Source organism: Trachemys scripta, chromosome 2, assembly GCF_013100865.1.
Source record: "Trachemys scripta elegans isolate TJP31775 chromosome 2, CAS_Tse_1.0, whole genome shotgun sequence".
In the NCBI taxonomy this organism is placed as follows: domain Eukaryota; kingdom Metazoa; phylum Chordata; order Testudines; family Emydidae; genus Trachemys; species Trachemys scripta.
Window position 1 is genome coordinate 179,818,279 of NC_048299.1, and position 21,725 is coordinate 179,840,003.

Below are 21,725 nucleotides of genomic sequence, written 5' to 3' on the forward strand. Positions count from 1 at the left end.
AAATTGTGAGTCCTGAGTCTGACTTTGACAACTGCATATTGCCTTTCAAGAAAATTAGAGTTAAAAAAAAAAAAACACCTCATGCTTAGGAACTTGGGGTTGGACTCCTTGAACAAAGCACCCTGACTAACTTAACTCTGCCCACATAGTTATACGCTGAAAAACTAAGAAAAATATAGGTCTCCCATGTGTGCCAGGCACCAGGCACAGCGATTTTGGCTGTAACTCTGTGCAGGAACATGCAATGGGGCATGTGCTGGAGCCCAGGATGCTGCAGTGGGTAGTTGTATCTCAACACAGTGCTTCATTTTGGCACTTCCTACAGAAGTTAAAGATGAACTGGCAGATGGCTGGAGTTCAAGTGTCTCCTTTAAGCTGTCTTTGCCAGAAGCATCAGATTCATTGGCAGCTGGTCAGTGTTCAATACAGGGTTTTCCCCATTAGCACTTCCAGTTGGAAGACACACATGCATCTGCAGGCAATCATCATTCAGTGCAGGGTCCGCCCAGTGGCATTTTCTGCTGGGAGTTCCACATGCATCTGCAGGTGAGCAGAGTTGGGTAGAGGGTCTCCTCAACAGATTTTCTTGAAAACAGCCACAAAAATATTGGTAGATGAGCAGAGTTTGATACACATCTCCCATTAGCACTTTCTGCTGGGAATCCAGGATGCAAGCATAGTCTCCCAGAAGCATTATTGCTCTGTGGTCAGCGGCTGGGATCTGATGTGTCTGTGAGTCAAAAAACTTCTTGTGGCAAAATTTCAAATTAAGGAGGCCTGCATAAAAATGACGTTGCAATGAAAAAACACCATTAACCTGGAAATAGCGATGCCAAAGCACCAAGGCTCTAGAGCAGGGGTCGGCAACCTATGGCACGCATGCCAAACACGACACGCGAGCCGATTTTGAGTGGCACGCAGCCCCCTGCCGCGGTCCCGGCCCCCCGCCCCACTCAGCCCCCCCCGCCCACCGCTCTCCCCTGCGGGGGCAGGAGGCAGAAGCTTGGTTCTGCGGCAGCCAAGCTTCTCCCCTCCCCCACTTCTTCCCCCAGCGGTGCTTTCCTGCCCCGCCCCCTCTCCGTCAGCTGATGGCCCGAGCGAGGGGAGGGGGAGGAGCAGCAGCGTGCACACAGCTCCATAGAGCAGGCAGAGAGAGGTAGGGATGGAGCCTTGGGGAAGGGGGTTGAACAGGGCATATCCCTTCCAGTCCCCTGCCATGAGCCGCTCAGGGCAGGGGGCTGAGAGCACCCGCCCGAGTCGAGCACCCCAGCCTTCTGCCCTGCACCCCCACACACCCCCAGCGCTCTGCCCTGAACCCCCCACACCTCCCACAGCCCACAGCCCTCTGCCCTGATCACTGAACCCCTGCCACACACACACCAGCCTTCTGCCCTGAACCCCCTCCCCCAGCCCTCTGTCCTGACCCCTGAAACACACCCCCACCAGGTCTGGAGTCCCGGCCGCAGGCCCTGATCTGCCGGCCTAGGTGAACAGAACCCCAGGCTGATGGCGTAAGATCAGCATTTTAATTTAATTTTAAATGACGCTTCTTAAACATTTTGAAAACCTTGTTTACTTTACATACAATAGTTTAGTTATATTATATATAGACTTATAGAAAAAGACCTTCTAAAAAAGTTAAAATGTATTACCAGCACGCGAAACCTTAAATTAAAGTGAATAAATAAAGACTCGGCACACCACTTCTGAAAAGTTGCCAACCCCTGCTCTGGAGTATTGAACTGAAGTCTTCAGAGTGCTGAAGTATCAAGATACAACAAGGCTTCAAGGCAACACGTCCAACACCAAGGCAAAGCACTGAAACACCAGAGATGAAAATGCAGAGACTCTTCAGTATAAGGGTCAAGGTTCCAAAGTAAAGTGCCCAACTGCTGAGGCTTCTCCGGGTATAAAGATGCCAAGGCTTAATGGGGCGGGGGGGAGGTGGCAACCTAAAATTTACAATGCTAAAAAAGACAAAGGTGTCATAAGGAATAGATACCTCACAAGAAAAAGTGTCAAAGGCCGAGAACAAATCACCAAAGCACTAAAGGCTTGTCCACATGGCAAATTAGTGCACAGAATCCACAGCGCATTCATCGACCATGCACTAAGTCGCCGTGTGACTCCTGCTACCGCACCACAGAACTTTTAGTGGGTGCATACAGCTATTTAGTGTGCGATAGGCTACAGCACTATAGCTTTACACCCCAGCTTGCCACTCACTATTAGTCTCTGTGTGGACAAGCCCTAAGATCAAGCTCTATACATACGTACACGCACAGCATACATTCACTTAGCCCAGTTGTAAATGACTACACAAGCTGGAAGGCGGTAGAGGATCAGGTCTGGTGTGTTTAGAAAAGTAATTTTATATAATTAGAAACTTTTCCTCTTCTTGGACAGTGGCTTTACAGTAGAGTGGGATTTTTCAAAAGTGCTCAGCAATGGCTAATCCTGCTTTCAGTGAAGATAGTGGTAAAATTCCCATTGACTTCAATAGGAGCAAGATTAGGCCAGTGCAGAGTGCTTTTGAAGATCCCAATCTATATCTATTGCACCATTTTAAAAAAGAATGTATACTGTCAGAAGAGACAGACATAAAGATGACATAATATTGGGGGAACTCTGCACCACTGCGTAAGTGCAGAATTCATGTCTCCCAGAGATTTCTTTGCTTCCCCACAGAAAAATAACTTTCAACGGGGAAGCAAAGGGAAGCCTCAAAACCAGTCACATACCCCTCCCCAGGGCGTGTTTTTCAGGCACTCAGAGCAGCCGGCAGAGAGGTACATCACCGCTTGGGATGCCCAGACCTGTGGCTCCTACCCTATGTCAGGCTCAGCTGCTAGTCCCAGCTGGGCTGGGGGTGGGGGAGGACAGGACTGCCTTGTCTCCTGCAAGAAGCAGCCTGGGCCAGATCAGACACACCCCAGAAACTTTCCCCAGCTGCAGGAAGCGTCGCACATACCCCCAGCCTCTTGCGTCCATCATTCCTCAGCTGCACCGGGGAGAGGTCTCTGTACAGGGAGCTGCTCCCCCATCCACCCAACCCCCGTTCATCCAGACCCCCCCATACCCAGACCCCGCTGCCGAGCCTCACCCCCCCACACACCTGAACCTCCACCTGCTGAGCCTCACCCCCTGCATCTGGAGCCCACCCTGCACTCAGACCACCCCTGCAAAGCCACCGCCCCACATCCAGATCTGCACCCCTACACCCAGGCTACCCCCACTGAGCCCCTTGCACTCAAACCCACACCCTGATGAGCTCCACACCCCCCTTCACCTGGACCACCGCGGCATACCACCTGGACCCCCACCCTAACCCCCCAACAAGCCCCTGTACATCCAGATCCTCCCCACTGAGCCGCCTGCAATCAGATTGTCCACCCAGAACCCTCAAACCCCACACCTGGATCCCCCCACACTAAGCTCCTCCACACTTGGATTCTGCCTGGCTGAGCCTGCCTGCCCATACCTGGTGTGCCTGGCATAGAGAGGCAGGGCCCTGGAGTATTTCTGGGGCAGGCCTGGCTCTTGCACTGTGTCAGGGTCAGGTGCAGCCTCACCACCGAGTCAGTGTACAGGGGTGGGGGGGCTGCAGGGCAATCCTCTACCTCCGTCCAGCTAGTGGCCTGTGCTCCCCACTGCCATGCTGGAGCCTCCACATTTATTTATTGACAAATAAAATTTGCAACATTTTAAAATATTGTGTGCAGAATTTTTATTTGTTTTGGTGCAGAATTCCCTCAGGAGTAAGTTATGGGGTCTAAACAGGGTTTGGGGGTTTGAAGTTCAAGTTCTAAAGATGGGAAATAGCCACTTAACCTTAAATATATAATTCTGCAATTATTGAAAACACAATTCCTTTCCCAGTCCCAGTTGTTCACGTGCTCCCTGTCCCCCAGATTTCTGCTAGGATTCGCACCAGAATGTCAGAACCATCTAGTGAGGGTTGTTGCCCTCATTACCTTTGCCATGCCCATAAGGTGATCAGATGTCCCGATTTTATAGGGACAGTTCCGATACTCGGGGCTTTGTCTTATGTAGGCTCCTATTACCACCATTCCAATTTTTCACACTTGCTATCTGGTCACCCTACTTGCCCAGGAGCTGCCCCGGCCCATGTCTTTGCAGAGCTCATCTCTTCCCCGCTCCCCACCGCTGCGGCTGGCTGCAGTTCCTGTCCCTTCCCACTCGCACAGCACCAAGGGCGGCTAACACCTCCAGGCTGCTGCTGGCCACCGATATAATCCAGCCGCTTCCTCTCCCCTAGCTGCAGCGCAGGCAGGAAGGGGTTAAGGAGGCATTGTGCACTGTGGGGCCCTCAGGAACCTGCAGGGATGGTTGGGATCTGGCAGAGGGGAGGAGGAGGAGATGACACGACACCCAACCCGAGCCCAGGGACAGAGTGGTGAGGGGTGCCCAGAGCAGCCTGGCTACATCCCTTCCCTGCCAGTGCGCAGTGATGCCATTCTGGGCTGGAGGCGACTCCTGCCATCGCCTGCCCTTCCACACAGACAGCAGCAGCAGCCTGGTAGAGCTGCAGGAGCTGAGGGGCACAGGGCACAGGGGCTCAGCCCACTCCGGACAGCCAAGCTACCTGCCGAAGGTGGGGGAGGGATTGCACTGAAGAAGGCACAGTGAGTGACTGTGAGGCCATGCAGCTTATGCCCCCCCCCACGTCATCACTGCGGACAGGGTTCACACCAGAACCTTTAAATTGTGGGGGAGGGGCCACCAATATCAACAGTTATGTGTCGCCTCTGTTAAAAAACCCAAGATTATGGAACTCACTGTCAGATGAAATAAGAACAATAAGCCCACCACTTTGCCAAGGCTTTCCCACAATATTCTCATAACGATTCATTAACAAAAAAACAACGCTAAGCCTGCTTTTTGGTGGCAGGGCAGAGAAGGGAGAGAGCAAAAACACTGTTGTCTTTTCAATAACAGGAGGTGTTCAGCTACTGTGGTTATATAGAGCCATGTACCTACCTGGAATGAGCAGAATATTTTAAACATTTAAAAAAACAAGCAAGAAACAAAATTGTTTGGAAGGTCTAATCTGCAAGGCTCATCCAACTTTACCATACACACTTCTGCACTCTGCTCTCCCCAAATATTACTGAGCACCATATATTCCTCCCAAATGCAGGCAGTTACCATGCAGAGAAAATAATACATTATGCTGCAAAGATAGTGCATCTCTTGGTGTTAGGGTCTGTTTCTTTTATTTTTGTAAAGTACCAAGCAGAGATACTAGAATGCTAATTCTATGTTAAGCCTTAAAGAGGGAACCCTCCCCCCACCCCACAAAGCTGTATTAAATTACCTCGGTCACATTTACTTAGATTTTAAACTCTTTGGGGCAGAGACTGTCTTTCTGTTCTGTATTTGTACAGCGCCTGGCACAGTGGGAGCCTAGTCCATGACTGGGGCTCCACAGCACTACTGTGATGCAAATAATAAAGGTTTAGATGCAAATGTTTCATTACATTTTCTAATTATTTTTTTCATTCATCACTCACTTGAGTTTCTTGAAGGCCTCCCTGCCACCAGCCACGTAGTGCTCTCCACTCTGGAGCTCCTCCAACTGACGGACGCGATGCCCGCCCCGGGGGGTGTAGATGCTACGCACAGCCCCAAAAGGCGCCTTCACCCCACCGGTCACCTCTTTCAGGAAGACCTCAAAGTTGGACACCTTCTTCTCATGGACGACTACCCGGTGCCCCGGAAAGAACGGATCCCCGTTGCGATACACCAGCACACTCTTCACCATTGGCTGTGACAGGCAGGTCGGCTTCGTGGTGGGGCTACTCATGTTCACCTCCTCTCGCTGCTGTTGCTGCGGCCAGACAGTCAGTGCTGCCCTCCAGGCACTGTCTGCACCTGTTTATTCAACAAGAATGTTCCTCTCTCACACACACTGTCAAATACCTGTGATGCATGAACTGTGTACACACATGCACACAATACCTGCACCAAGCACCACCTCCAATAGGCAAATCCCTGTCTAAAACAACCAGGGAGGGATGAGAGCCTCCCTAAGGTTTCCAGTACAATTCTGTTCAGCCTTTCGAGAGCAACCTCTGCTAGGCAACCGATTCTTGCTGCTCCCTGGAGCCTGGTGTGGCTAACACAGATTACACTAAGCCATACCCAAAAAAACGTATATACAGATCTAAAGGAGGAGAAAAAGTAACTGAGCATAGTAAGGAACCCATAGTCCTGCCGGATCTTCACAGCCTCACTTTGCACTTGCAGCTCTCTTCTTTCGCAAGTGGTTTTACTCTGTTGCTCAGGAAACTTTATCTTCCCTCCCCTTCCCACCTCAAAAGAAAGAAAAAAAAAAAGAAAGAAACTCAGCCAAGTGAGGACAGCTGCCAGACTGCAACAAACCAGAGAGATTAAGCCTAAACACACCAACCAAATCAGAGCTGGGCGAGTAATGAGAAAAGGAGGGGAAGGGGGCTGAGTCACAAATATTTTATTTAGAAAAAATTGCATGAAATTTGTGACTATTTCAGAATTATTCACCATGGTAGAAATGTTTTAGAAAACTCGCAGAAAACTCGCTGAATTAGTTATCTGGTGCCTTTCATTTGCCCATCTCTGTATCAACATAATTATATGGGAACAGTCAGCACCTCCTAGGAGTGCAGGATGAATGGGCCCCTTAGGCCCCCATGTGATCAGCAGTAGGTGCATCATTCAAACACCAATAGCCTGGCAGAGGGAAGAGAAGCAGAAACCCCAGTGTAGACAGGGGACAAAGGTAATTCAAGTCAGGAGTGACAGGAGGTGAGGAATAGGGAGCAACACCTGGCCTGGGGGAGGCCCAGTACACTCTCACTCTCTCTCTCTCTCACACACACACACACACACACACACACTCTCAGTGTATGCATGTATGTGTGTGTGTGTGTCTCTCTCTCTCTCTCTCTCTCCACCTAGCTCTCAGCTCTGAGCCACCTGGCACATCACACTGCTGCACACTGGACACTGTTGCTGAGTGTGTGTCTCATGCTCCTCTCTGGGGCTCCCGAAGGTGGGGCGAGAAGGAGGCACCAGCCGTGGCAGTTGGTTCTTGCTGTTGCTCAAGGAGCTTCTCCTGGGGGCGGGGGGTAGGGGGGAGAATGTTGTTAGTTGCCACAGTTTCCATAGTGACCCAGGTAGCTCAAGAGCAGGGGGAGCATCAATCCACTGCAGAGAAAGAAAAGAGCACTGCTGCAGCCCCCAGGGGGGAGGGAACCAGTGTGAGCCCGAAGGGGTGGAGGAAAGCTTGTGAGAACCCAAAAGAGGGGAGGGGGGAGAAGAGAGCTTGTGTGCACTTGAGGCGGGGAGTGGGGAGGGCGGAAGAAAGAGATGAACTCTAAGGGCTAAACTTCAGGGAGAATTTAAAGTTACCACACCTCTGGCAGGACACTATGCAATGCCACAGTTCCCAACAACTCTCATGGCCTATGTCTACACAGCAACAGGAAGCAGTTGTAGAGACTGAGACAGAGAATACAGCCATGCTGTGTTACAGCAGATCAGTGCTGGGTTTATTGTCTTCATTATCGTCTTCTTGTTATTTAAATAAATCATGTTTTCTCCTCTGTAACAGACTCCCCCGGAGCAGAGACTGTGACTGTCCCCCCTCATCATACAAGATGTACAAGAGAGGGGTGAAGGCTCCGTCTTCCCTCCTCACATATCTGCACACAAGGGCCGGATCTATCTATCCATTCATCCATCCATCCATCCCTCTTTTTGAATGTTATCCATATGAGATAAATTCTTTGGAATTAAAGTATTTCTGCCACTATGAATAATAGTTCAAAAAGCCAAGATACATTGCACAAGGGAAACCTCAGACTGCATTTTAACTTATTAATGTGCTTCAAACTTATTCAGAAAATTTACCTTCAGATATTCCGGTGTAATGTTATGCTTACTCCTGTATCTGGGGTGAAATCCTGCCTCCCTTGAAATCAAAGGCAAAACTCCCACTGATCTCAGTGGGGCCAGGGTCTGACCTCCAGTGTCTAGAAGCAACAGTGTTGACTGCATTAGAACTGTGGATGGATACAGCAACTGGTGAAGCGCTATCTTCTCATTGGTGCTATTATTCTTTACTTATGGTTACAGATCTGATAAGAAAGGCCTTTACTGATTCCTCTTGTTTGTTCTACAAGGAGATAATGTTAAAATGCCTACTCTGTTTTGAGATATGTCCCTTAATTAACAATGTTTGCACAGAATCGGTTTCAGTGTCTTCAAAATAAGAGACACTCAGTTACATAAAATATTGCTGGGAGGACACAATTCAAAAGAAGAAGGGCTTGGTCCTCAGCGTATCTTCACTGCTATGGGTTCCTGGTCCAGGTCTAGGTGCCATGGTAATGCAAATAAATAAATAAAATAATAATAATGATGGGAGAATTCACTAGTTAGTAATCAGTTCTGCAGCCTTTACTTGCACAAGCAATTCTCCTAACGTTACTGGAACTACTTTCCTAGGTAAGGACTGGGCCTTAGAGTTTTTTCAGTGATTCAAAGATATAAAGTGCCATGTAATTGCTAAGCATTATTATTAGACTTTAAAAGGGGCAAAGGAAATTCCCTTCACCATGGAGACTTGGCTCTCTCTTTTAAAAAAATCTATATAATGGGGAAAGACTTTGCTGGAATAAGAAACATCTGAAAAACAGCCCCTTCATTTTGCACTTGGCATCTCTTCCTGGACTCCTTTTTTATAGGGATTAGTTTACTCACTCTCAAGAATAAAATAGACTTTTATTGGATTCCTTTAAGACCAGATTCACTAAAAACTCCATTGACGCAGCACAGAAGCAAGGACAAGCCACAACAAATGAAGAATGGGGTGGGGTGCTCCTGGGGTATGAAAGACTAACAGAAGTGGGGGTTTTGGTTTGTTTGTTTTTTACCGACTCTGATCTGTGAGTTCTTAATTAGGGCTATATTTATTTGGTGCCAACATTTGTCTTTTTGTTTGTTACTGGCATCTGATAGTTTCTCTTTATATGACATGGACAGTCCATGTATAAAGCAACTGACACACTGAAAACCATTCTGTATTTATATAACATATATTTTCTGATTTTTTTTTCCTTTTCTGGTCTTCAATTATTAAGAACTTTCAAATGACAACTGGATTGGATCTTAGTATCTTTTTGCTCCTTATTCCTCACTTCAATTCAAAAACGTGACTGGGCCATAATCAAGATATCAGTATGGCTGAGATCGAGTTCTCTGAATATACAGATTAAAAAATCAGAGTGTGCATTGGTTTGTTGCCTAGATCAGCAATACACATAAACACATATTTCGTAGGGGGATGCTCTCCCTATGGCTATATAAGTCTTTCCAATTAAATTATACATTTAGTGTTGTTGCTTTTTTTTGCCTTCTATTGTCCTTCTACTGCCTGAATGGGCAAGGTCTGTTGATAACACAAAGTGGAAGTCCGCTCCTACAATGATCAAGCAAGGCAGGAGTAAGCTCATTCCTGCAAAGTGAATTCACTTTGGGTAGATCGTGTTCCCTAAAAGGGTGGAGCTTTTTAACCACTCCTGCACTGGGACACAGTTGCCCTAAACACCAGAAATAACCCATTCCACTGCGAGAGGTCAGTTGGATCCTGTAAGAATCTAAATGGCTTCTGTTGAGCTGGAGACTGTCTGACCTCCTGTGGGATAACATCAGCCAATCAGAAACACAGAAGACATGATGTGACTTGCCCAATGTAGCTTGTCCTTCTGAACCAGGATTGAATTCAAAACACTACATGAATAATAGCCTGATAAAGTCTGTGGATATCCTAAGGCCAATAAAGTTTGCAAAAACAATCAATAGAAGATTTTGAGAAAAACCAACCTAGCACAAACTATTCATGGTTTACAGACAATGTTCAAGTCAGGCCAGTTAATTCTGAGTACTTTTGACAAATAATTAATATAATTCAACACAAAACAGTGATGTATATAACATACATATTACGAATCCAATTCAACTTCCATTAAAGATAACAGAAAGACCCCATAGACTTCAGTGGGTCTAATATCAGACCTTAATACAGCAGCAATGTGGCACATTCATCCTAAATTACTTATAACTTTTCATAAATAAGTGACCCTTTGGAATGAAATTTCCCTTTCTTGTTTTTAATCAAAAATTATTTGTGGTGTGTACAAAATTTGCTAAAATTCTTCCTAGACATCTTTGCATTATCCAGTCAGAATATAAGATGTTTTATAATAAGAATGTTTTATGATCTGATTACTCAAATGTATTAAAAAAACAAATTTAAATGTCTCATGGACTTACTCAATGAAAGCAAATGCTTTGATACATTTGGACACATTTTGATGACAAACAGCAAAATTTGTATCTTGAAAATAGTGTGTGCTAGCAATGCATGATTTTCTACTACATTTTTAACACTGTATGTGTTGCTCTATCCAGACCACTGCACAATGAAACACTGTATAAGCCAGTTAAGACTTTGACCCCACTGGACCTTCCACAAATCCTGGCTAGTAGGAACTGTAAAGCCTGACAGAGATTAACAGAAAATATATTACATTTCATCTAATTTCTTTTTTGGCTTGTTTTTCCCATTGATTGTTGCAAGATCAAAACGGCTCTGTTCCTTCACACCTGGAGATTGTTCAACATAATCATCATTTTCTAAACTGATTTCAACACGCATGATGATCAAAACATACAGGAATTTTTCTCTTGCTTTTTATCTTAATTTTTATAAAGGAAAAATCACCCCCTGCTGTGAATTGCCAGGAAGGCAGTTAATCATTACAAGAGAGTAATTTCAGGCTGAGTGATGTCAGACATACTATATTCCTCCACTCATTTGCAACTTCTGATCTAATTTATAAAGGGGAAAACTGCATAGTAATATTACTGTCCTCCTATCCAGTGCTCTCTGGTAATCAGACAGTTCAGCCAAATATGAAAAAACCTGTAAGAAACATTAGTATTTTGTGTGTAAAAGGCAAAAGGGTGATGACCTTGATACTGTCCCAGAGTCAGGCAATGAGGTATAATCTGTCAACCAGTTCGTCAGCTATTCAGTGCCAGATTCAGCCATCCCTGTTGACCTTAGGCCCAATTCTCACAGTCACACAATATTGTTTTCCAATGCACTGGCAAAATGGAGGAGCAGAAACGTCCCTAAGAATACGCTTTCTGCAGGGGGATATCCCAGCTGGCAAAGAGTTGACATAAGGGACGAGATGCTCATCTACTCCAGCCTCCTTACATCAGATAAAGGATCTAGAGTTGCATAAAGGGGCCCAGGATGGAGGAGATTTCCCAGGGCAGGCTCTGCAGAAGCCAACTATAAGGCTGCCTTCCAACACAAATCTGGCATACCAAGCATGATCGTGGTAGCTGGGGGAGGTGAGACATGTTATGGATGTGTTGCAGAGATACTGGACACTGCTGCAGCCCATAGGCCAGTGGTTCCTAAACTGTGGGGTGTGCCCCGGGGGGGGGGGGCGCAGCAGGACCCAGGGGGCAGGGCAGTGGCGTAGCCAGGTGGAGGGAACAGGGGGAGCAATAAGAAAAAAAAGGCACCACCCGCTGCGGCACTTTTACTTACCTGGCAGCGCTCCGGGTCTTCGGCGGCAGGCCCTTCACTTGCTCCGGGTTTCTTCGGTGCCACTGAAGGTCCCGCCGCTGAAGATCCGGAGGGTCTGGGAGGCAGGAGCTGTGGGGGGCACTTTTGGGGACCCGCAGGCCCAGAGTGGCCCAAGGGATTAGCGGGAGACAGGGAGCAGCCTGCTCCGCTTCCAGGGCCAGCTCCAGGCACCAGCCAGGCAAGCTCGTGCTTGGGGTGGCAGATTCTAAGGGGCGGCATTCCCTCCAATCCTAAGGGGGCACGGCTGCCCTATTTTTTTTTTTTTTTTGCGCGTTGCCTCCGGGTCCAGCCGCCCTGCGCCCTGGGGTTCTTTTTTTTTTTTTGGTTGGTTGGTTTTTTTTGGCTTTGCCTCCAGATCCGGCCGCCCTGCGCCCTGGGTTTTGTTTTGTTTTTTGGCTTGGAGCAGCAAAAAAGTCAGAGCCGGCCCTGTCTGCTTCCCTCACTCCAGCCCCAGCCATGTCGCTCGGGGAGGGAGCTTGGGGGAAGGGATCCCCCCCTGCACTCACCGGCAGAGGCAGAAGCAGAGCAGCCCGGCCCCAGCCAGCTCTACTCTGCCAGCTCCCAGCCGCGGCGCTCCACTTCCCGCCGCCGGTGAGTGCAGGGGAGGGGGGACCTTTCCCCAGGCCCCCCCCAAGCAACACGGCTAGGGTAGGGGTAGGGGCAGGGGCAAAGGAAGCGGAACGGGCTGGGGCTGCATCACTCCCACTTCCCGTTGCCGGTGAGTGCAGGGGGGCATCCTTTCCCCAACCTCCCCACACTCACCGGCAGCGGGAAGCGGAACAACACGGCTGGGAGTTGGCAGAGTGGAGTGGGCTGGGGCCGGGCTCCTCTGCTGCTAGGCACCCCCTCCCGCCCAGTTTAAAGGGACATGCGCGCCCGCTGCGCCGCGAACTGACAGCCGCGAGCAAAGAGGCGCTTCCAAGGTCTCACCCCGCAATGTCGTCCCCATGCCAGTGTAAAAATTAAAAAGGCGCCACTTTTGGGGAATGTGCTCAGTGGGGGAGAGGCCGCTCCCCCTGCTCCCCCCCAGCTATGCTACTGGGGCAGGGAGGGAGCACCACCCAGCCCTGCTCTGCCTCCAGCTCCACTCTGGCCCCGGCCTCAGTCACCAGCTCCCAGCCCCACTCCTGGCCACGGCCCCAGCTGCAGTTCTGACTCTGACCGCAGCCCCGCTCCCAGCTGCGGCCCCATCCCAAGTCCCGCCAGGGCCCCCAACTCCAACCGCGGCCCCACTCCAGGCCACAGCCCTGCTCACAGTCTTAATCGCACTGTTATACAATAACAGAATACCAATTTAAATGTATTATACATATTCTGGATGCTTTTCTACATTTTCAAATATATTGATTTCAGTTATAACACAGAATACAAAGTGCAGAGTGCTCACTTTATATTATTTTATTACAAATATTTGCACTGTAAAAAAGATAAACAAAAGAAATAGCATTTTTCAATTCACCTCATACGAGCACTGTAGTGCAATCTCTTTATCATGACAGTGCAACTTACAAATGTAGAAATTTATTTTTTTACATAACTGCACTCAAAAACAAAACAGTGTAAAACTTTAGAGCCTACAAGTCCACGCAGTCCCACTTTTTGTTCAGCCAATTGCTAAGACAAACAAGCTTGTTTACATTTACAGGAGATAATGCTGCCTGCTACTTATTTGCAATGTCACCTGAAAGTGAAAAGAGGCATTCACATGGTACTGTTGTAGCCAGCATTGCAAGGTATTTACATGCCAGATATGCTAAACATTCATGCCTCAACTTTTTACAGTGTCAATATTTGTAATAAAAAATAATATGTTGTATTCTGCATTGTAACTGAAATCAATATATAAATGCAGAAAAACATCCAAAAATATTTTATATTTATATATAAATAGTTTTCCTTCATCAGCCAAATTCTGCCCTGATGTACACCCAGTTCTCTAACGGAGGACAGAATCTATCTCCATGTGCATAATTAAGATAAACACAGAACAGATCATCCTTTTTAGATAAATAATATTTGAAAAAATAATTGGATGCTCCATGGCATATTTGTGTGCACTGTGAAATGATTATTGAATGTTGGGAATCATTAAGAAAGGAATAGATAATAAGACAGAAAATATCATATTGCTTCATTATAAATCCATGGTACGCCCACATCTTGAATACTGCATGCAGATGTGGTCACCACATCTCAAAAAAAAATATACAGTAACTCCTAGTTTAACACTGTAGTTACGTTCCTGAAAAATGCTACTTTATGTGAAACGATATTAAGCGAATTCAATTTCCCCATAAGAATTAATGTAAATGGGGGGGGGGGGGGTAGGGTCCAGGCAAATTCACCAGACAAAGGACATTATATACATATACAGTACAAGTTTTAAATATTTTAAACAAACAATTCAATACTATACTCACCAATGAGGATTGTGAAGCTTGGTTGAGGCAGGGGCATAGCGGGGTCGGGGTGTGGGGCTTGCCCCGTTTCGCCCACCCCGTGCTCCTGCTGGGGAGTGGGGGCGGGGGCTTGCCGGCTCCTCGGCTGGAACGCCGGGTGGGCAGAGTGGGGCAAGCCCCCGTGCTCTGACCCTGCTCCCCATCAGGAGCGCCCGGCGGGTGGGAGGAGAGGGGCGAGCCAAACAACCTTACAACGGAACATTGCGCGACTTTAAACGAGTATGTTCTCTAATAGATCAGCAACCTAATAACAAAACAATGTTAACCGGGATGACTTTAAGTAAGGAGTTACTGTACTGGAAATGGAAAAGGTTCAGAAAAGGCCAACAAAATGATTAGGGGGATGGACCAGCTTCCATATGAGGAAAGATTAATAAAATTGGGACTTTTCAGCTTGAAAAAGAGATGAGAGAGGTCTATAAAATTATGACTGGTGTGAAGAAAGTAAATAAGGAAGTGTTATTTACTCCGTCTTGTAACACAAGAACTAGGGGTCACCAAATGAAATTAATAGACAGCAGGTTTAAAACAAACAAAAGGCAGTATTTCTTCACACAATGCACAATCAACCGGTGGAACTCTTTGCCAGAGGATGTTGTGAAGGCCAAGACTATAACAGGGTTCAAAAAAGAACTAGATAAATTCATGGAGGATAGGTCGATCAATGGCTATTAGCCAGGATGGACAGGAATGGTGTCCCTAGCCTCTGTTTGCCAGAAGCTGGCAATGGGTGACAGGGGATGGATCACTTGATGATTACCTGTTCTGTTCATTCCCTCTGGGGCACCTGGCATCAGAGCCGGCTCCAGGGTTTTGGCCGCCCTAAGCAGTCAAAACAAAAACAAAACAAAAAAAGCCGCGATCGCGATCTGCGGCAGCAATTCAGCGGGAGGTCCTTCACTCCCAGGCGGACTGAGGGACCGTCCGCCGAATTGCCGCCGAATACCTGGACGCGCCGCCCCTCTCCGGAGCGGCCGCCCCAAGCACCTGCTTGAGAAGCTGGTGCCTGGAGCCGGCCCTGCCTGGCACTGGCCACTGTCAGAAGACAGGCTACTGGGCTAGATGGACCTTTGGTCTGACCCAGTTTATCTGTTCTTATGAATGATGGGAATCTAAATTTTACATTACTGTCGTTTAACTATGATGTGTTTCTCAGACAGTAGCACGTTGCATAGGATAAATCAGGTTGTAAAAGCCATTTAGTCTTGATGCAAAGGATGTAAATCAATTAATACAAGACAAACAAGTGAAGTCAGTGCACAGTATCCGCTTACATCAACTCTGAGCTTGGTCCTAATAATGAATATGAACAACAACAAAATGTACTGAGAGGGTTAGTGTAAAGTTTCCAACAGAAGAGAATTTAATTTCAGTGCACTCGATTTTGCTAACTGGAACGCCCACAATCCTTTCTTAGACTCACATTGCTCTGTGCATGTATCTAAAAACCGGTCTGAGGAATATCAGCCAGTTATGTACAGCTGTAATTCTGCAGTAATTGGACTGCCTTCATTGACAGTTTGAAGTACACATTATGGGGCACTTTGACTCACTCACACTAATTGGAAGAAATAAAACACTGATGCAGTTGTAAATTTTAAAATCTACGCCACAGCAATTTCACTCACTTATACAGTTCCCAAACCAAAAGCTCCATTAAAATATAATTAATGTTGTAAACACATAACGACTATTTTTTCCCAAAATCCTCACTGAAATGTTGCAGTTTAAGCCATACCTGTTGCTGATTCCACTTGTCAGCAACATGGGTTTTTTTTAGTGCACTCAAGACTCCTGAGAGATACCTGAGGGAGTAAGCAGGAGAAATTTCATAAACTTTTAGGCAAAAACCCCAGATGGACAGCTTAGGTGAGAAAGAAGATGAAAGAAAACCTCTTCCATCCAGTTCTGAGGAGTAGCAGAAACAGAAATGGAGCCAATTTGATCAAGGCTTCTGAGGCAATGTCAGTAGTTTCTGATTTTTTCACATAACAGAAGCAAGTCTCAATTAAATGTGAATTTTATGTGTTTTTAATTTTCTACAGAGTTGATTCTCTCTCTCTCTTTCTCTCTGTGGCTATTTCCTTGCAGGGCATGAATTCTGTGCTCGTCCATTAGGCCCTCATCCTGCAAGCTAGAGGCAACCATATTTATTATATTTTGGGGGCAGCTTTGAGCTGGACCCTTTCCTTATTTGACAGAATATGGTGCATTCAATTTTTTAAAAAACCCAATACAATAGGCCTGCCCAAATGCATAACCATTGCCCTAGATCAATGGTTCTCAAAGCCGGTCCACCGCTTGTTCAGGGAAATTGGGTTTGTTTAGTTTGGAAAAGAGAAGACTGAGAGGGGACATGATAGCAGTTTTCAGGTATCTAAAAGGGTGTCATAAGGAGGAGGGAGAAAAGTTGTTCACCTTAGCCTCTAAGGATAGAACATGAAGCAATGGGCTTAAACTGCAGCAAGGGTGGTTTAGGTTGGACATTAGGAAAAAGTTCCTAACTGTCAGGGTGGTTAAACACTGGAATAAATTGCCTAGGGAGGTTGTGGAATCTCCATCTCTGGAGATATTTAAGAGTAGGTTAGATAAATGTCTATCAGGGATGGTCTAGACAGTATTTGGTCCTGCCGTGAGGGCAGGGGACTGGACTCGATGACCTCTCAAGGTCCCTTCCAGTCCTAGAATCTATGAATCTATGAGTCTGAACATTCCTCTGGTGTTAGCAAATACCTGGGAAACTCACAGGCAAGGTGTGTATCTCGCTCCCTCTATTCAGTGGCTCCTCCACAGAGGAGATGACAACTCACACTACAGCTGTCAGTTATTCCCTTGCTTCAAGTGGCAGAGGTCTGTGCTGTGGATCTAAAGGCTCCAACCCTGCTGATGATCCATGGGGGTCTCAGTTTGGTTTTTATGCTGATATTTACAGCAACATAGGGACTTAGCCACTAAAAACTGGATTAAAAGGCCGTTTAGGTTACAAACTCAAGCATTCAAAAACTAGGAGATGCCAGAATTAAGGTTGCCAGTGCAACTTCATTCAGCTTCCTTCTGTATATGCATTAGGGATGTCTTTAATCACCTGACCACCCACTACTTTTTCCAGACAACCCCTGCCTCATACTCTGCACAGGATGGATTGTGTTCCAGCAATGAATCGAGGCTGTGTAGTGAAGAGGGTGTTATCTCTAGGACCCCTGCCTCATTTGTTGCAGGAGGTGGAAATTGTGTACCTATATATGAGCCTGGGAGGTGGTGGGAACTAAGCTCACTGAGGGGAAGGGGCCAATGGACCCCAGACAAGTAATTGCAGGGGACAACAAATGAAAAACACAGGGATGGCAGTGAGGGTCATAAGGTAAAAATAAAGCAACTGGAAGAGGACATTGAGGTGGGAAGTGTGTAATAAATGAGGCAGCGGGTTGCAAGAAGAGAAAGGATGGTCTCATGCCACCCTAGAGAACTGGCTTCTATCCCTGCCTCTGCCACAGCATTCCTACATGATGTTGGGCAAATCATATAAACCAGACTTTTCACATATGGTCCCTAATTGTATACCTAATTTCTAGGCACCCAACTTGAGACCCTGGGGTCTGATTAGCAGAAGTGTTGAGCATTCACACTACAACTGGAGTCTCTGGGAGCTGTCCTCTGAGCATATAAAGTGCTATAAAAAGCTAAATATTCTGAAAACTCCGGCATCTAAAATTGGGCACCCTAAATCAGTGGATACTTGTGACCTCTATCACGCTCTGCCTCCGTTCTCCGTGTTTAAAATGGGGATAATACCACCCCTCACCTCATGGGGCATTGTACAAACGAATGAATTAATGTTTGTAAAGCCCTCAGATATTATAGTGACAAGCACCACAGAAATGCCCAGGAGGAAATTAATAATTCTGTGTTCAGAGCAGGGTGTGAATTGTCTGCAGCAAACAAGGACAATGGAAACATATTGAACAAAACAAAATATGATCTAGCTGCTCATTCAGTGAACACTGTCTGTCCTGTGCACTGAATAAAGCGAGGATCTATGAAAGAACAAGTATTTGATCATATAATTAAAGACTGTATCAGAATGCATATGCAGGGTGCGGGGGGGGGAGGCAAATGAAGGTTGCATGGGCAACTTTAAGCACCCTGGTGGGCTGGGCTGGGCTGTTTACCTGCCGCGTCCGCAGGTTCAGCCGATCGCGGCTCCCACTGGCCGCGGTTCGCCGCTCCAGGCCAATGGGGGCTGTGGGAAGCGGCAGCCAGCACATCCCTCGGCCCGCGCCGCTTCCCGTAGCCCCCATTGGCCTGTAGCGGCAAACCAAGGCCAGTGGGAGCCGCGATCGTCCAAACCTGTGGACGCGGCAGGTAAACAAACCGGCCCGGCCCGCCAAGGCTTTCCCTGAACAAGCGGCGGACCGGCTTTGAGAAGCACTGCCCTAGATGCACACCACCTCACAGGTCTGCATACAGTTCTGAATACTAAAAAAGCAGCTGTAATCAACACATCAGTAAGCTAAGCTGACAGTTCATGCCTATCTTGAAAATATCAAGGCTGCATCTAGAGCTCCATATATCTCTATTACACAGCAACATTTCATTACATCATTATATTACACATTACAACAATGCTTAACTGGCTATTATTGAGTTCAAGGTGTTGGCTTCACCCTAAAACTATATATGTGTCCTGTTTATCTGAAAAGACACTTCTCCAGGCAAGACTGCCATAGTTGCAATCAGTGTAGGTGCTTGAGCTATGTCTACCCCTGTTTAGGCCTGATTCTTCAATTCATTCTTTGTGGGAAGACCTCTGTGTCCATGGAGAACCCATTCAAGATAATGGGGTACCTCATGAGCGCCAGAGTCCACCAGCATGGAACAAGTTGCAAAATCCGAGCCTCAAAGGAGAGAGAGATGCTAAGCATTCCCCATGACTCTAGATTTACTTGGTCTACTAGAACCCAGATTTGTTAACCTTGTAGACCAGGGGTGGCCAACCTGTGGCTCCGGAGCCAAATGCGGCTCTTCAGAAGTTAATGTGCGTCTCCTTGCATAGGCGCTGATTCAGAGGCTGGAGCTACAGATGCTAACTTTCCAGTGTGCTCTGGGGTGTTCACTGCTCAACACCCTGCTCTGACCCAGGTCCTGCCACCACTTCACCCCTTCCAAGGCCCCTGCCCCTTCCCCCAAGCATGCCGTGCCCTCGCTCCTCCCCCCTCCCCACCAGAGCCTCCTGCGCACTGCAAAACAACTGATTGCGGCGGGCAGGAGGCATGGGGGCTGGAGAGGGGTAGCGGATGGGGGGGGCTGCCGGTGGGCAGAAAGCACTGGAGGCTGGAGAGGGGTAGCGGATGGGGGGCTGCTGACGTATTACTGTGGCTCTTTGGCAATGTTAATTAGTAAATTCTGGCTCCTTCTCAGGCTCAGGTTGGCCACCCTTGTTGTAGACACTCTGTAAAGCTTGTCTTTTTCCATAGGTATTAGGAGAAGGAGGTGCTGGAGTCATCGGTGAGACATATGGATCTTACAATTAATATAATTGTGATGAGCAACTATTTTGTATGAAATCATGTGAACTAATGATATTTTTGCTGTTGATTTTAGTTCTGACAGCCTATTTTTATTTATTATGAAAGCATCCAGGGGAATGGATGGATAAAAGAAAAAACAAACCCAACATTTTTCCCTTTTGTCCTCATGCAAATTAAAGAACATAAGCTTTCCTTTTATAATTGCCAAGGATTTCTTTCAAATTTGCTAAATATAATTTCCAATATAAACTCTTTAAATACTCTCCCAGTGTTTTCATTCTACTTATTCAGGTGCTTCTCTATAGCTCCTACATGAGTAGCAGTCACTTCCAAGAAATGGTGCACGTTAACTTACTTTCCCACTCTCTTGCGTTATCTTCTACAGTGCCTGGTATTGCCATGTTTTGTTTAAAGTATCCTTGGCATCCAAGATTATTAAATCCAATACTGTTGCACATACTGCCACCTACTGTGACCCAACAAAATTAAGACTAAAAGACAGCCATTTGTTTCAGTGGGCTTTGGATCAAGCCCTAAACCAGCAGCCAAATTCTGCTTTCAAATGCATTTGAGTTCAAGCTGGAATAACTCCCTTGACTTCAGTATATAGGAACTGAAGTATCACTATACAGGAAATGAAGATTGTGAACCTGCTTCATCATGACCATGCACCTTGTGAAGTCATTTACACTTCTGCATAGTGCCTGTAAAACATTATCACCGTAAATGTCTTCAAAAAGGGGCGGTTGCAGGAGAAGTGGGAGCTGGCTGGGGCCAAATTCTGCTCTCAATTGAGTTACGTTAAACGCACACAGGTGTAACGGAAAGCAGAATTTGGCCCCAGTTCTCTTACCTCAAAAGTTTCAGGGCCTGATTCAGTAAAGCACTTAATGCATGTCCTTATGTCCATCTCTATTCAGGATAACACTTAAGCAACTAAGCATATGCTTAAAGTTAAGCACATGCTTAGGCAACCTTGCTGAACAAAGGTCACAGTTCCTAAGGGGATCACAGCTCAGGATATTTGCAGTTCTTGGTTCTAAGAAATATAGTATAATAACCATAAGCAATAGCTAGTCAACCAAGGCTCATATTTAATTAGTAATCTAAGTTTCCAGCTTGGCTCCACTTTCTCCATTGAATACTACGGTACAGGAATTTCTAAGTGCAACATTGATGATAGAATATTGCTAAAGGGTTTGGTTTGGGTGGGAGCGTTTCATTAATTCCAATCTATGTAGTTTGAGTGCAGATGAAAGAAAGGGAATTCCTTTGCCGTTTTTAGAGTAGCAGCTGTGTTAGTCTGTATCCGCAAAAAGAACAGGAGTACTTGTGGCACCTTAGAGACTAACAAATTTATTAGAGCTTCATATTAGAACAGAATATTTTAAAAGTAGTATTTGGTGATGGGAGTGGAGGGGTAAGTTACTGAGAGCCTTTCCACACAGAGTTGTCCCTGTTCAGCTGTTAGTGTGCCCAAAGCTGGAGTCACTCAGGAACAGCTTTAAATTCACACCCTAACCTAATCCTTCCTAACTTTGAAGTGCAGCTAAATCCTAGTTTAATTTGAGCCTCAATTGACCAGTTAATCTTGGTGCTTAGATGTACGTTCAAAATGTATTTGGTTGATATGCTTACAAGATGTTTGGTTAGGGCAAAACAGCCGTGCCGAACTCAAACTGGGGAAAAATTAAGAACATCCCATTTCATTGTCAGGTGCTCCCCTCCCCTCCCTCGAGCCCACTCCTGCTGGAGAGGGCACAAGAGCGAGATGCGAACAGCTGGGATCTCTCCAGCCCAGCAGGCCGATTAACTTTCACCGTGTGACCTTGTGCAAGTCATTCAACTTCTCCATGCCTGGGTTTCCTCGCCTGGCCAAGAGGGCTCCAGTCAGCCCCTTACCTTTAGGAGCGGTCAGGCCCGAGGGTGCTGCCTGGGGCTAAGGACTAGGAAATGATCAGCGCGGAGAAGGCAGTGGGGCGCTTTCCCCGGCAGGACGCCCCGCGCGGGGACCCGGGGCTCGGCATTACAAGCCAGCGGGCTGCCTCCGCCCACGGCTGGGGGCTC

General features: G+C 46.8%; 1 protein-coding gene across 6 annotated transcripts in view; it reads right to left on the reverse strand.

Annotated features, from left to right (window-relative positions):
* The window catches only part of DCDC2 (doublecortin domain containing 2), a 122,191-nt gene extending 100,489 nt beyond the window's left edge, over nt 1-21,702 (reverse strand). For 2 of the 6 annotated variants that reach the window (XM_034762417.1, XM_034762415.1), the window contains exons 1-2: nt 21,561-21,700; nt 5,535-5,895 (exon numbers count right to left, since the gene is read on the reverse strand). In XM_034762417.1, coding sequence (XP_034618308.1) covers nt 5,535-5,827 — 293 coding nt within the window. In that variant the 5' untranslated portion in view covers nt 5,828-5,895; nt 21,561-21,700. Of the gene's footprint in view, nt 1-5,534; nt 5,896-15,868; nt 15,936-21,560 lie in introns of all 6 variants that reach the window. The other 4 variants (XM_034762416.1, XR_004644682.1, XM_034762418.1 and 1 more) reach the window with 4 other exon arrangements.
* Nucleotides 21,703-21,725: the final 23 nt, after the last annotated feature.